This window comes from Ctenocephalides felis, unplaced genomic scaffold (genome assembly GCF_003426905.1).
Source record: "Ctenocephalides felis isolate EL2017-DRISC unplaced genomic scaffold, ASM342690v1 CF-g0.4_SCAFFOLD_01492, whole genome shotgun sequence".
Taxonomy (NCBI): domain Eukaryota; kingdom Metazoa; phylum Arthropoda; class Insecta; order Siphonaptera; family Pulicidae; genus Ctenocephalides; species Ctenocephalides felis.
Window position 1 is genome coordinate 35,198,825 of NW_020537646.1, and position 13,586 is coordinate 35,212,410.

Below are 13,586 nucleotides of genomic sequence, written 5' to 3' on the forward strand. Positions count from 1 at the left end.
AAACTATACAAATATTACCGCAACATTGTAATAAATCAAACTTTTATTTTGCAATTATTAGTTATTATATCTATAATAGTGCAATCAGAAAAAAAATACATCAAATACCTAATCATATATATCAAATACTCTTGAAATATCATATATTTTATACATACAAGTACTTCTATTTTAAATACAAATATGCGGATGCCTACGACCTCCACTAAATCCATATATATTAGTAGCTTTCACATATGTTTTATTTGTTCTTATTTTTATTGATGACTATCTCTGTTTAAGATTGAAGGAGCATTTGTAATGGGTCTGGGATATTGGCTTTCGGAAAAGATAGTTTATGAAAAAACAACTGGCGAATTATTAACAAATAGAAATGGAATTATAAACCACCAGGTGCTAAGATATTTCCGGTCGATTTTCGCATAGAATTTATCAAAAGTGAGAATAATGATGCGAAGATTTAAGATCTAAAGGTAATGTGAATTAGTTTTTAATATTATTAGTATAATATTTATAAATTACCAGCAACTGATTAAAAAACTAAAAATATATGATGTATATGTTGAAACCTTTTAAAACGTAAAAATATGCAATTTTCGATTTCGATTTTTTGCGATTACTACAACTTATCCTACGGGAAGTTATTAATTAAATGAAGATAGTTATTATATATTAAATACATTAATTTAGGCACTGGGGAACCATCGATTTGTATGGCCTTTGTTGCAGTTTGTGCAATTCGGCATGCTTTGCAATCTGCAAGAGCCGATGCTAATGGTGGCAAACGCGCTGAATGGTTTTCTTTAGGTTAGAATAAATTACTGCTTTACAATCTTTACATGAAACAAAATATAAATATTGATTGTTAGGAAAACCGTATAATTTTCATGATTATTTCAGGAGCTCCAACAACGCCTGAAGAAATTTTATAAATGCAAATGTTGACTATCAAACATTTACAATTTGATACCTCAAGTACATAAATGATATGTCTAAGGAACGAAACCACATTATAAACCACAAGTACTTAATGTTATTGCTTTATTTGCAGAGATTTATTATGTGATTTATTATTCATTTTGTACTTATTGTTATATATCAAATAAATATGAATATAAATATAGCGGTTTAAAGCAAAGTTCTTTATTTAGTAAATTGTAGCCGTTAAAGACTTATCCATGATCATGAATATAAGGTATCTATAAAACTGCTTAATATTTTCAACACTATAAACTGAAATTTATTCCAAATTTTGTTAAATCATAAATTATTTTCGATTAATTTCTTAATTTAAGCAATAAAACATGGTTTCTGCCTTGTATTGTATTATACTTGGGTTCGGTACTCTGTTGGGTCAACCTGGTTTCAAGCAGCATATCTGCTTTTACCTGAAAATTATAAATAAAAAATATGTTTGTACTACAAACATATTTTGCATTTATATGTAGAATACAAAGAACAACTTTCGTACTAAAATTTTAACTATGGTTACCTTTGGGCAGAATTCCGTCATGATACAGCGCGAATACATTATTATATACAGCGGAGATTCAAGTTCTTGTATTATGAAATTTTATATTTATTAAAATAATTTAGTATATTTTAAATGGCAGGCTACATCTCATAATTAAAAATTTAAGGTTTACTTATGGTAGTAATTTTCAATATATTATTTTACTAACTAATAATACTTTACAAACGTTTTGTTACATTTAGAACTGGGGAAATACTTATTAGAGTAAATGGTGAAATTCACACAGGTGAGTATTGATACGTTTTGAATAATTCTGCTGAATTTGAATATAACTATATTTTTTAAAACATTATTCAATGTTAGTCACACATGATTTGCCTGGAAATACATCGCTAAATTTATATTTGCGGGATCACCTTGGCCTGAAGGATGTAAAATTTATGTGCAACGAAGGAGGATGTGGTGCATGTATTATTTCTGCTTCTAATTTGCATCCAGTCAGCGGAAGGATTATCAATTTTGCTGTAAATTCGGTAAAATTATACCTAAAATGAGTAATGCAGTTAATAATATTTTTAAATTACCGTAGAATAAGTAGTAATCGCAAAAAAATCGAAAACGAAGATTTTTGTATATATTTACGTTTCAAAGTTTTTTGAACATTTTGGCATACCTTAGAAAAAATGGATCCGTGTGTGCTTGTATGTGTGTATGTGTGTGTGTGTGTATGTGCGGATACAAATTTTCTTCGACGATTTCGGGAACACCGATCAACCGATTTGAATAATTTAAAAAACATTCGATTCGTATTGATAAGGAGACGTGCTGATTAGTTTTGGCGAAGGCAGGTCTAGCCGCTCCAAAGATACGGGGAAAAAAGTGCCAAAAACGGTAACTCATTGATAAGTTGAAGAACTGATTAAATTTTTAGGAAGGCAGGTCCAGCGGTTATGGACTCTCAATAAAAAAAATGTCATTTTGCGGTCAAAAATGTTTATTGGACATATGTACATCAATCAAATCATCAGATATTTATAGAGATTTTAATAATGTGTACACATTTTGTGTGAATTTTTTTGGGTTCCGTACCAAGATTTTTATTTACGGTACAGAAAGTTCCAGCAATTTGCCTTAAGGCACGATGCCATGTACCCCACTAGTTATTATATCGAAATCGTAAATTATATGAGAAACAATTTTGATATTGTAAAAATGTGTTCAAACATGTAAAATATCAATTGTTCAAATAGTTACTATAATCAATATTTAATTTATTATAAATACAAATAATTATAATTTTTATATAAATGTTAATAATACTGATGATATAAAAATTCACTTGAATTTATAACATTAGATCGAATTGTTATTTTAGTTTACAAATAATTCTACATCAGAAGTGCAATAGATAGTAATATTATATTTATATATTGTTGAATGTTATGGTTTGAAATTGCATGACCCAAATATATCGGACTAATTTTGCAAAGAATACTATATTTCTTTATAAATGTTTTTGACGCTCTTGAACGCACTCTAGTCTCATTTTATTGGACTTCAATATAAAAAATTCTGTATTAATAGTAATCTATGTAAATTTTCAAATCCTAAATCAATTTAAACTTCATTAATGGTGAGGATTACAGATTAATTAGATATTAAGCGGACTGTAAATTATAAATATTCCATCATTATAAGATATGATGAAACGTCGAGACCTCGATTAATCGAACTAATTGTTGTCGATGGGCATTCGGATAATCAAAAATCCGGATAATCGAGTGTATGAGGAATAATGTTGTGTATTTATTAAAAATAACAATCACATACATAGATATCAACAAAAATCAATGTTTATTAAGAAATTAACACTTTCCTATGTTTGTACATACATATCTTCTTCGATTACATTACATATGTAACTTTCGTGGAGCGTAGTCCGGATATTCGCGAATCCGTATAACCGAGGTCCGGATAATCGAAGTTCTACTGTATTTAATTTATGATATATATATATTGATCTTGAATCTACAACCTTCTTCTCTCGTTACTTTTGCTAGTCTCTCAATTATTTTAAGTTACAAGTATTTATATTCATGCGTTTATACTCCCTACGCTGAAGGAACCCGGGTTAAGTAGAAAAAGCCCTGGTCAATTCTTAACCAATTAATAATTTATAACTGAACATATTTTGTTAAAGTGTCTCGTATCAGTATTCTCTTGTCATGGTTGGGAAATAAAAACTGTATCTGGTCTTGGAAACCAGAAAATAGGTTATCACCCATTACAAATAACATTAGCAAAATATCATGGCACTCAATGCGGATTTTGCAGTCCGGAATGGTAATGAATATGAATAGGTATATAACAAAAAATATTTTTTATTAATTCTATGAATATAATTTATTATATATGTATGTATTATGATTTAACAGTTGGTTGGAAAATAATGATAAAATTACAATGGCCGAAATTGAAAACTCGTTTGGCGGTAATATTTGCAGATGCACAGGCTATAGACCAATTCTGGATGCTTTTAAATCTTTAGCATCGGATGCTGATCCAGCTCTATGTAATAAATTTCAAGTACGTGTATATGACAGTAAAGACATTTTATATCTACTCATGAGAAAAATGTATTTTTTAATTAAAATTAATTCTAATAGGATATAGAAGATTTGGGCAACGTACAGATCAATCCAAATACTAAGGGATTGCTGAACAAATGTAGTTTCTTGAATTCGCCAAATTATTTTAAAATTTTAATCGATGATGCTATTTGGTATAAAGTTGTATCAATACATAACATATTGATATTTTAAGAGAGCATCAAGGTGTAACTTACATGTTAATCGCTGGAAACTGCAAATGGCGTTTATCGAAATCAAATAACTCCAAAACTTTATATCGATATTAATGGTGTGTCAGAACTACGAAAGCATATAATCAATAGTAATATAATTTTGGGAGCCAATATTAATTTAACCGAAACCATGCTGTACTTGACAGAATATGGTAAAGTTAAGGGTTTCGAGTACGTTTGGAGTTAGTAAAACACATTGATCTTATAGCTAATGTTCCAGTTCGTAATGTAAGTAGTTTTTAAATAGTGCATAGTTTAGTCCAAAAATTAATCATTAAAATTTTTATTTTTTATAATTCAGGTTGGAACTATAGCAGGAAATTTGATGCTAAAACATCACCATCCTGAATTTCCATCGGATATATTTTGATATTAGAATTGGTTGAGGCCAAATTGACAATCAGTATGTGCAAATTATTTAAGTAATTAAATTAATATTAAATTAATTAAGCAATTAAGTAATTAGTTAATTACGCGTATTTTTATCATATTTTATTTAAATCGTAATAAATTAAACTTGCTAGTGAGAAATATTAAATCGTACGTGCACCATGAGTCGGATTTCTTTAGTATATTCTGAAAAATTGTACTTAAGAAAATTAAATGAGCTGAATTATCAAACTAAATAACTAATTATGTATGCTCAATCTATTTAGGGGGCATCCATTAATCACGTGCGGTTTTTAGGGGGAGGAGGGGTTTGACAAAAAATCTCAAAATATCACATGGGGGAGGGAGGAGTCTCTTAAGATATTACGTGCATTTATTTTTTAACTTATTTTTTTAAAGAATTCAAATGTTTTCAAAAAAAATCAGGAATTTAACAGTGTTTCCATGTAACTAAAAATACACGTGATGTTTGGTGTGGGAGGGTGGGTAATTTTTAATATTACTATGTATCACCAACAGGGAGAGAGGGGGGTCCAAAAATCCTTAAAAAATCGCTCACATGATTAATAGACGCTTCCATAATCATTGTTTCTTAGGTAAAATGTTTAATAAAATTTCATAAAAAAATTAACGTATATTAAATTATTTTAGTGGATATATGTGGAAGTAAATTCATCGTTTCTCCGGCAAACTTTCTGGACATGGATATGGTTAACAAACTGATTGTGAATATTATTCTTTCTCCGATTAGAGGAAAATATAATCTCAAAACTTACAAGGTGTGATAATATCAACTATTAAAAATTATTTTGTTTTATTTCACAATATTATTTTTTAGATAATGATTCGAGCTCAAAATGCACACGCTTATGTAAACGCTGGTTTTTGTCTGAATTTAAACTCTAATACCGAAACTGTGGAAAAAGCTAAATTGGTTTTTGGAGGAATAGCTCCTACGGTAATATGAATGTTTATAGAAAATTACTTAGCATGAACTTTAGTATTATTATTTTTAGTTTATTCATGCAACCAAAACTGAGAAATTACTCTTGGGTATGAATTTATTCGACAACAATGTTTTAAAGTCAACACTAGAAGCACTTCATGCAGAAATAGAGCCTGATTGGATTCTTCCTGACGCTTCTCCTGAATATAGAAAAAAATTAGCAATATCTTTATTCTACAAGGTAATTTTACAAATTTCTGATTAAACGTACAATACTTAAATATTTTAAATTTAAATTTAAAGATCGATTTCAATAAAAAAATAGATTAGATTAAAAATTAACTTTAAGATATTATTTATATTATTAGCAGCGGAGATTTGATATTTTCCATAATAAAAAATATATTGAATTGTGTTTTTTGATAAATGATTTTGTAAATTTTAATGGTGCAATCCAATATATATGTTCAAAAAATCACTAAAATCACTATAAAATTTCATAAATCAATTTTGATTTGCAATAATGATTTTGTAAATTTTAATAGTGCAATCCAATTATATGCTCTAAAAGTCACTAAAATCCAAAACATAAACCAATCTTTATTTCAACATTCTGTTTATAAATCATAAAAAAATTTAAATTTTAACCTTTTATAAATTTTTTATTGTTTTATTCTACAGTTTGTTCTCCATTCCTGTCCAACAAAAAATTTATCATCTAAAAACGTATTTGGAAGAGAACTGTTGTTCAGAGGTTTGTCTTCCGGGCACCAAAAGTATGACACAAATAAAAGTAGTTGGCCTCTTCAGAAACCGATTTCCAAAATTGAGGGTTTGGCTCAGGTAACATAATATAAAAAATAAAAATTTAATTCAGGGTCTGATGCTTCTTGAAAACAAATCAGTTGCACATGCATCGATTATAAATGCACAATGGTTCTTCATATTATCTTTTTTATCATAGAAACTGAATTGAAAATTCATTAATTGCATTTGTAATTATATAAGTTATATACTTTTCGATTTTAGTGTTCCGGTGAAGCTCAGTATATAATTGACATTCCACCATTTCCAAATGAATTATATGGGGCATTTGTATTATCTACAAAAGCAGGAGCTGAAATAACCAAAATAGATGTATCAAAAGCTCTAGTAAGATATATATGTTCTGTTAATTAATTGTAACACATTCTAAAGGATTTTTATATTCAAGGCAACAGAAGGTGTCGTTGCTTTCTTTAGCGCCAAAGACATTCCAGGTAAAAACACATTCATCAACATGACTATGTTATTGGCATCAGAAGAAGAAGAATTATTTCCTGAAAAGACAGTGAAGTATGTTGGTCAACCTATCGGCGTAATAGTGGCAGCATCGCAGACATTGGCAGTAGCTGCAGCAAAATTAATTGATATACAGTATTCTCATGAAGGAAATCCGAAAATAAATGTTCAAGATATTATAACGAATGACAAAGAAAATAGAGTCAAATGCAAAATGACAGTGGATGCCAAAAATCAAGGTGTATAAAATAACAAAACAATAATTTTGAACACTGATATTAGTTTAGCCTCATTCAGTTGCTTGCGTTTAAATACTTATACGAGTACATGAGTTGATTATTTTAGTTTAGATTAGTTTTAAATTTGATGTAACGATTGATTTTTTTATTTGAGAATAAATTTCTTAACAAATATATAAGTTTCGAAAATTACATTGCCCATGGACAAATAATCTAGATGGAATCTTATTAGTATAATTTTCTTTAAATATTGAAAAAATCACATATATTTTATTTTAAATAATATAATTGAATTGAAATATAATTGAGTTAATAAATCGAAAAATATATGTGAATGTTTCAAGTATTTGTTTTGATGTCTGTGATATATTCAAAAAAATTATACTAATTAAATACAATTATACTAAATTTATCCAGATTCTTTGGATTCAAAAGCTTCACATATCAACAATTATTTAAAAATGATCAGGATTGAATCCCTTTGCTATTGAACATATCACAGATATCTTATACCTGATCTAAAGAAAATATCTGAATTTCTGATTAATTAGAAAGCTTTATAGAAACTCAATCTAACTTTTGTTAACAGTTAAATTTCTCTTCACAATAATTGTTTTGATTTGTGAATTAGCTATTAAAAATAAATTTTGTTTTCAGGTGAAAATATTGATAATATAATCAGAGGTACGATGGAAATGGGAACTCAATATCATTATACTATGGAAACACATGTAGCAATTTGTGTTCCCATTGAAGATGGCATAGATGTCTATTCCTCTACACAATGGATAGATGCAGTTCAAATTGCAGTAGCTGATGTTTTGAACATTCCTGTTTGCAAGTACATTATATCATTAAGATAATATATTTATTTTTGCTTAAAAGTAATAACTTCCATTCTATTCATCTGCTAATTGATTTTTTTTTCTTCCATATTAGTAATAGTAGAAACAAGTTATTATCCATGTCTATTATCCATGTCTAGAACCAATAGCAATGACATCAAGTTATTTTTAGTTTTGTATGAAAAAATAGATAGATAGAGGACTAGAGTTATCAACTTTGCGGAAACATATAGATTAGTTTTTGGTAAAGATCGGTTTTCTTGTAATAAAGTGTTAAAGAAAAATTTTCGACGAGTTTTATTATTATTTTTTTACGGTAGATACCATAGTCTTATAGATCATACTAAAATTTACGGCTCTGCGACAAGTCGTTTAATTTTAAATGTTCTTCAAAATTTGCAAAAATTAGTATTGTTTTTTTACATTTGTCAAAATTTCAGAAATTTCAGAGATTTCAGAAATTTAAAGCCATTTGGTGTATTTTAAGACTATCGTTTGTCAGTTTTGTGCGACGATCTGCCAAGCCGTTTCTTTGTGATTTGAAAAAAAGTGTTTAACTTCTCGTTCACATTTAAGCTCATACTACGGAATCGATTTTAAAAATCAAAAACTGTTTGAAAGGTATTAGTTGGGAATGATACTGATAATTAACTGTTGAAAAAAAATTAAGCTGATTTTTATGAAACTTTTTTTGGCGATATATATCGTGGTCTTATAGAAATTACTGAAATATTACGGATTTACGACAAGTAGTTTGATTTTAAAAAATCATCAAAGTTTAAGAAAATGAGTAGTTTTTTTACTTGGTATAAAGATAGTGTTCGTTCGTTTTCAATCATATGTAATAAAACCACTCGGACTACTTTTAATCAATCATAAATTAATTTATATTTTATTGAATAAGTCGATTATTTATACATATAGGGGAAGTATATGTAACTTGCCTCAGGGCAAATACCAATACCAACTAGTTTATATCTTCACTTATATAAGTATCGGCATGTAATATATTATGGTATGCAAATATAATATTGTCGCAAAAAACTAATTAGAACAAGTCCTTATCGAGTTACATTCCATGGCTTTTAAAATTTAGAAATCGGTGCAAATGTTTTTGAGAAATCTTCAAAGAAAGATCAAATGGGTGTCAAATGATTCAGAATGACTCGTATAATAATATAATGACTTGTTTCAGTGAATATATAAATTTAATTATGATTATCGTTACTTTTATAATTGTAAAAACCCTCATTATATATTCACGTTAGGGTTAATTTGGCTGTGAGGCGAATCGGTGGTGGTTATGGTATGAAAATATCTCGCAGCAATTTGGTGGCTGCAGCATGTGCTTTAGCTGCTTATAAATTGAAGAACCCATACGAATCGTTACAAGTTTTGAAGATACTATGAATGCTTTCGGAAAAAGATACGGGTGTATCAATGATTACGAAGTATATCCTAATATTTTAGCAAACAACTAGATATATTTCTTTGATAACGTATATATTTCTTTTTAAGGTGGCTTTTAATAAACGTGGCAAAATTCAATATTTAAAAAATAGTTTTTACCAAGATCATGGTTGTTCAGAAAATGAAAGTGTTTTAGCATTTACAATGGGCGTTATAAGTAATTGTTATGATATGAGCAGCTGGGATATAAAAGCTTATTCTGTAGTAACTGATACTCCGTCTAATACATTTTGTCGCGCTCCAGGTTTATATTTTATTATATGTGAACTGTTTTATTTAAACATTAATTGAATAAACATTTAAGATTGCATTTAGGGTCAGCTGAAGCAGTTGCCATGATTGAAAATATAATGGAACATATAGCATTTGTTCTTGGATTAGAGCCATTAGAAGTGAGGATAGAGAATATGAGGCAAAGTGATAATTTGCTTTTAAAAATTATTGATGAATTTAGGAAGAAAACAGGTCAATAATAATCATAATTTTTATTTCATTCATCAAATAACATTTTTATTTAAAACCCAAAAACAGCTAAAATATCGCTAGAATCATTACTATCTCAATTTTTAGATTACGACCACTGCAAAACTGAAATTAATAAATTTAATAAACAAAACCGTTGGCGCAAACGTGGGATTTCCATAGTGCCATTAATATATCCCTTGGAATATCTTGGTAATTTTTGCGCAATGGTATGCATTTATCATGGTGATGGAACAGCAATCGTAACACATGGTGGAATTGAATGCGGTCAAGGAATTAATACAAAGGTAAAATTAAAAGGCATAGTTAACATATTGGACTATAAGATTTTCTTTTTATATTTTGATTTTTTTTTTCAATAGGCTGCGCAAGTTTGTGCTTATGCTTTGGGATTGCCTCTGTCTATGGTGCAAGTTAAACCTTCATCGGCATTAACTGCTCCAAACGCCTACTTAACTGGAGGAAGTTCAACGAGTGAAGCTTGTTGTTATGTAAACAGCTGTTTAATCATAATTAAAATTGCAAGTATTATAAATTTTATTTTAATCATTTAAATTATAGGCAGTTCTGGAAGCTTGTAAAACTCTGTTGAAAAGATTGGCTCCTCTCAGAGAAAAATATGAAAATCCGCCCTGGAAAAATTTAATTGCAAAAGCATTTGACGATGGTGTTGATTTGCAAGCTACAGCTTTGTAAGAATTAATTACGAAATAAATATTTTGATTAGCGAATGTCCATTAGTAAATAATTATATATTTGATTGTTATTACGATTCATAAAAATGAGTCATTTATAAATTATTGCAAAGAGTAACTTATTGCCAAAATATGTTTATTTTGCAGTTGTGACACAAAAAATAATGTTGATACGTATAATATAGCTGGCCTAACAAATTGCGAAGTGGAGATTGATATTTTAACAGGGAACGTAATGATTTTGAGAGTAGATTTGTTGGAAGACACAGGTGACAGTATGAGTCCAGAAGTAGACGTAGGACAAGTAATTGAAATTTCAATACCATGTCATATTTTAAGTGGGCGATAAAATAATTTGTTATTTGTAAGGTGGAAGGTGCTTTTGTCATGGGATTGGGATATTGGTTGAACGAACAAATTATTTACGATGATAAAACAGGTGAATTATTAACTAATAGAACTTGGACATATAAACCTCCTGGCGCAAAAGATATACCAATAGACTTTCGAGTAGAATTCATACGCAATTCTAAAAATCCCTTAGGTGTCTTGCGATCAAAAGGTATTTAAACATAACGATTTTTTTTAAAATAGATTTTAAACAAGTTAAATTCATTGCAGCAACAGGTGAACCACCATTCTGCATGGCTTTTTCAGCAGTATGTGCTATTCGACACGCGCTTCAATCAGCAAGATTGCAAGCATCAGAAAATAAATCAGCAGAATGGTTTCCTTTGGGTAATAAGAAGCATTTATTATTTAATTGATAAATAATATAACTTATAATATTTTTTCAGGAGCTCCAACTACACCAGAACATGTATTTTTGAATTGTTTAAACAACTATAAGCAATATGTTCTATAAAAATATACTAATTAAATAATAAGTATATTAGAATTGCACCGTACTCTAAAAAAATCTATTAAATGTAATGCAAAATAAATAAAAAAATATAAATGCTCCGTGTTATAATATTAATTATTACAGAAGATGTATTACCTATGGCTAAAAGCAAAAGCCTTACTTTCCTTCAATTTCATCTATAAATATATGTATATACTCTTCTTTTCTTATATACTACTTTCTTATATACTTTCTTATATACTCTTCTTTTATCTATGTGCATATATGTAATTAGTGCAGTATCAGATATTTAAGGAATATTCATTCTTATTTATCAATTTATGAATCATTTAATCATATACTCTTCTTTTATCTATGCATATATCTAAGATAAAAGAAGAGTATACTCTCTTTTATCCATCTTTTATCTACAATTTTTTTATCTATTCTTATCCATAATATTTCTTTTATCTATGCTTGCATTCATACACATCCCCTATTATTATATTGTCTATGCACCATCCTTTTACGCTCTTATCTAAGACACCATCCATTTAGCTTGGTGAATATCTCGGCTATGATCGTGGCATATGTCATCCTTATGTCATTGTCATCAACTGTCAAAATCACTAAAGTCACTCATGTCACTGTCCGTCAATTTTCCGCGCAGTGTGTAAAGTCAAATAAACTCACAAAAATATCAACATTTTAAGGTTTAATTTAAATATAACTTTTTACACAATTGATACAAATATTTTTTTAATACATTGTTTAGGACATAATGGGAGGCAAGCAAAAGCAAGCGCAAAGAACGAAAAACAATGCGAGGGTAATTAAATATTTAGATTTAATTTCGCTTTTCAATATATGCAATTGTTATCAGGATATGAATTGCTATAATGATCCATTTATCTATTTATTTGATATTTGTTAACTATATGGTATAGTTCTATCTCCACAAGTATTCTACGTTACATATGTAATAAATAACTTACAATGCAATCTGATGTTATCACAAGCAGGTTGTCTTGAATATGAATGAGATAAATGGCAATGATGTGTTAATCAATTTAAAACAGAAATAGCGATAAAATTGAACTATATTGTTTTGATGTGCTTTAGGAAAAGGCTATCAAATAAAAACAAATATTGCTAAAACTATAGAAAACATTGCTTTCTTGTTTTTGTTTGTAATGAAATATGGAACACATTGCAAAAAATTTTATTAAAAAATCAGCAATAAATTGACAATCATATGTATTAACATAATGTATTAATATATTACATAAATATCTTAACAGAAATTAAACTAATGTTTATATGATTACGGTGCAGGGTACTATAACACACTATAATACAGACTAATATAACACTAATAATTTCCTATCATAAAAAATATTATTATTAAATTTGTATACTAACATATAATACATGTATACTTTATGCATAATACTTTGTTATAATAATAGTTTTGTAACATAATATAATAATTCATTGCACATATTATTTTATTGTTTAAATGCACTTTGAGGTGTTAATTTTTTTTTTTTATGTTTGTCTCAAAAACGTTTTGTCGAGTATCGAACAAGTTTAAACTGCCGCAATACTCATTGACATTCTTTTTTTGGCTAATTTTTTTCACCTTGTCTAGGAGTGAGAAATTTAAACTTTGCTAAGAGTTTTGGTGATTCTATGATGCCATTCACAATCTTGTAGAAAAAAGATGATTTTTCTCCGGGCTTGTAAAGTTGTTACTTTTGCTTTTGTTTATGATTAATTCAGTGTTGTGTTCTCTCAACATTTTATAGTGTTATACTTACAATTATTTCTGTTACATGTAGGGAGTTATGTTTTTTATATATGCCTTATAAAAAAAATTCCTGAAAAATAAATCGGAGAGGCTAACTCCTATCCCTTGGTTTCGATCAAAATATGCGAAAACCGTTCCGGGGATATACCTAACAGTTTCCCAAATTTGCACGATGATTAGATGTATGGTTTATGAATGCATAGGACACAGATATACAGCATACATTCATTTATACACACACACACA

At 28.4% G+C, this 13,586-nt stretch overlaps 1 protein-coding gene across 1 annotated transcript; it reads left to right on the forward strand.

Annotated features, from left to right (window-relative positions):
• The first annotated feature begins 713 nt into the window (after positions 1-713).
• Positions 714-11,551, forward strand: LOC113371180 (xanthine dehydrogenase-like). The gene is given in 28 exon segments (XM_026611823.1): positions 714-807; positions 1,838-2,007; positions 3,675-3,810; positions 3,813-3,834; positions 3,910-4,060; positions 4,141-4,256; positions 4,329-4,513; positions 4,516-4,565; positions 4,639-4,702; positions 4,705-4,740; positions 5,379-5,506; positions 5,566-5,685; positions 5,744-5,914; positions 6,355-6,516; positions 6,703-6,825; positions 6,887-7,193; positions 7,851-8,034; positions 9,307-9,404; positions 9,407-9,489; positions 9,557-9,752; positions 9,824-9,973; positions 10,079-10,278; positions 10,354-10,482; positions 10,553-10,683; positions 10,834-10,990; positions 11,056-11,248; positions 11,308-11,424; positions 11,484-11,551. Coding segments are annotated over 28 exon segments (3,741 nt in total).
• The last annotated feature ends 2,035 nt before the right edge of the window (positions 11,552-13,586 follow it).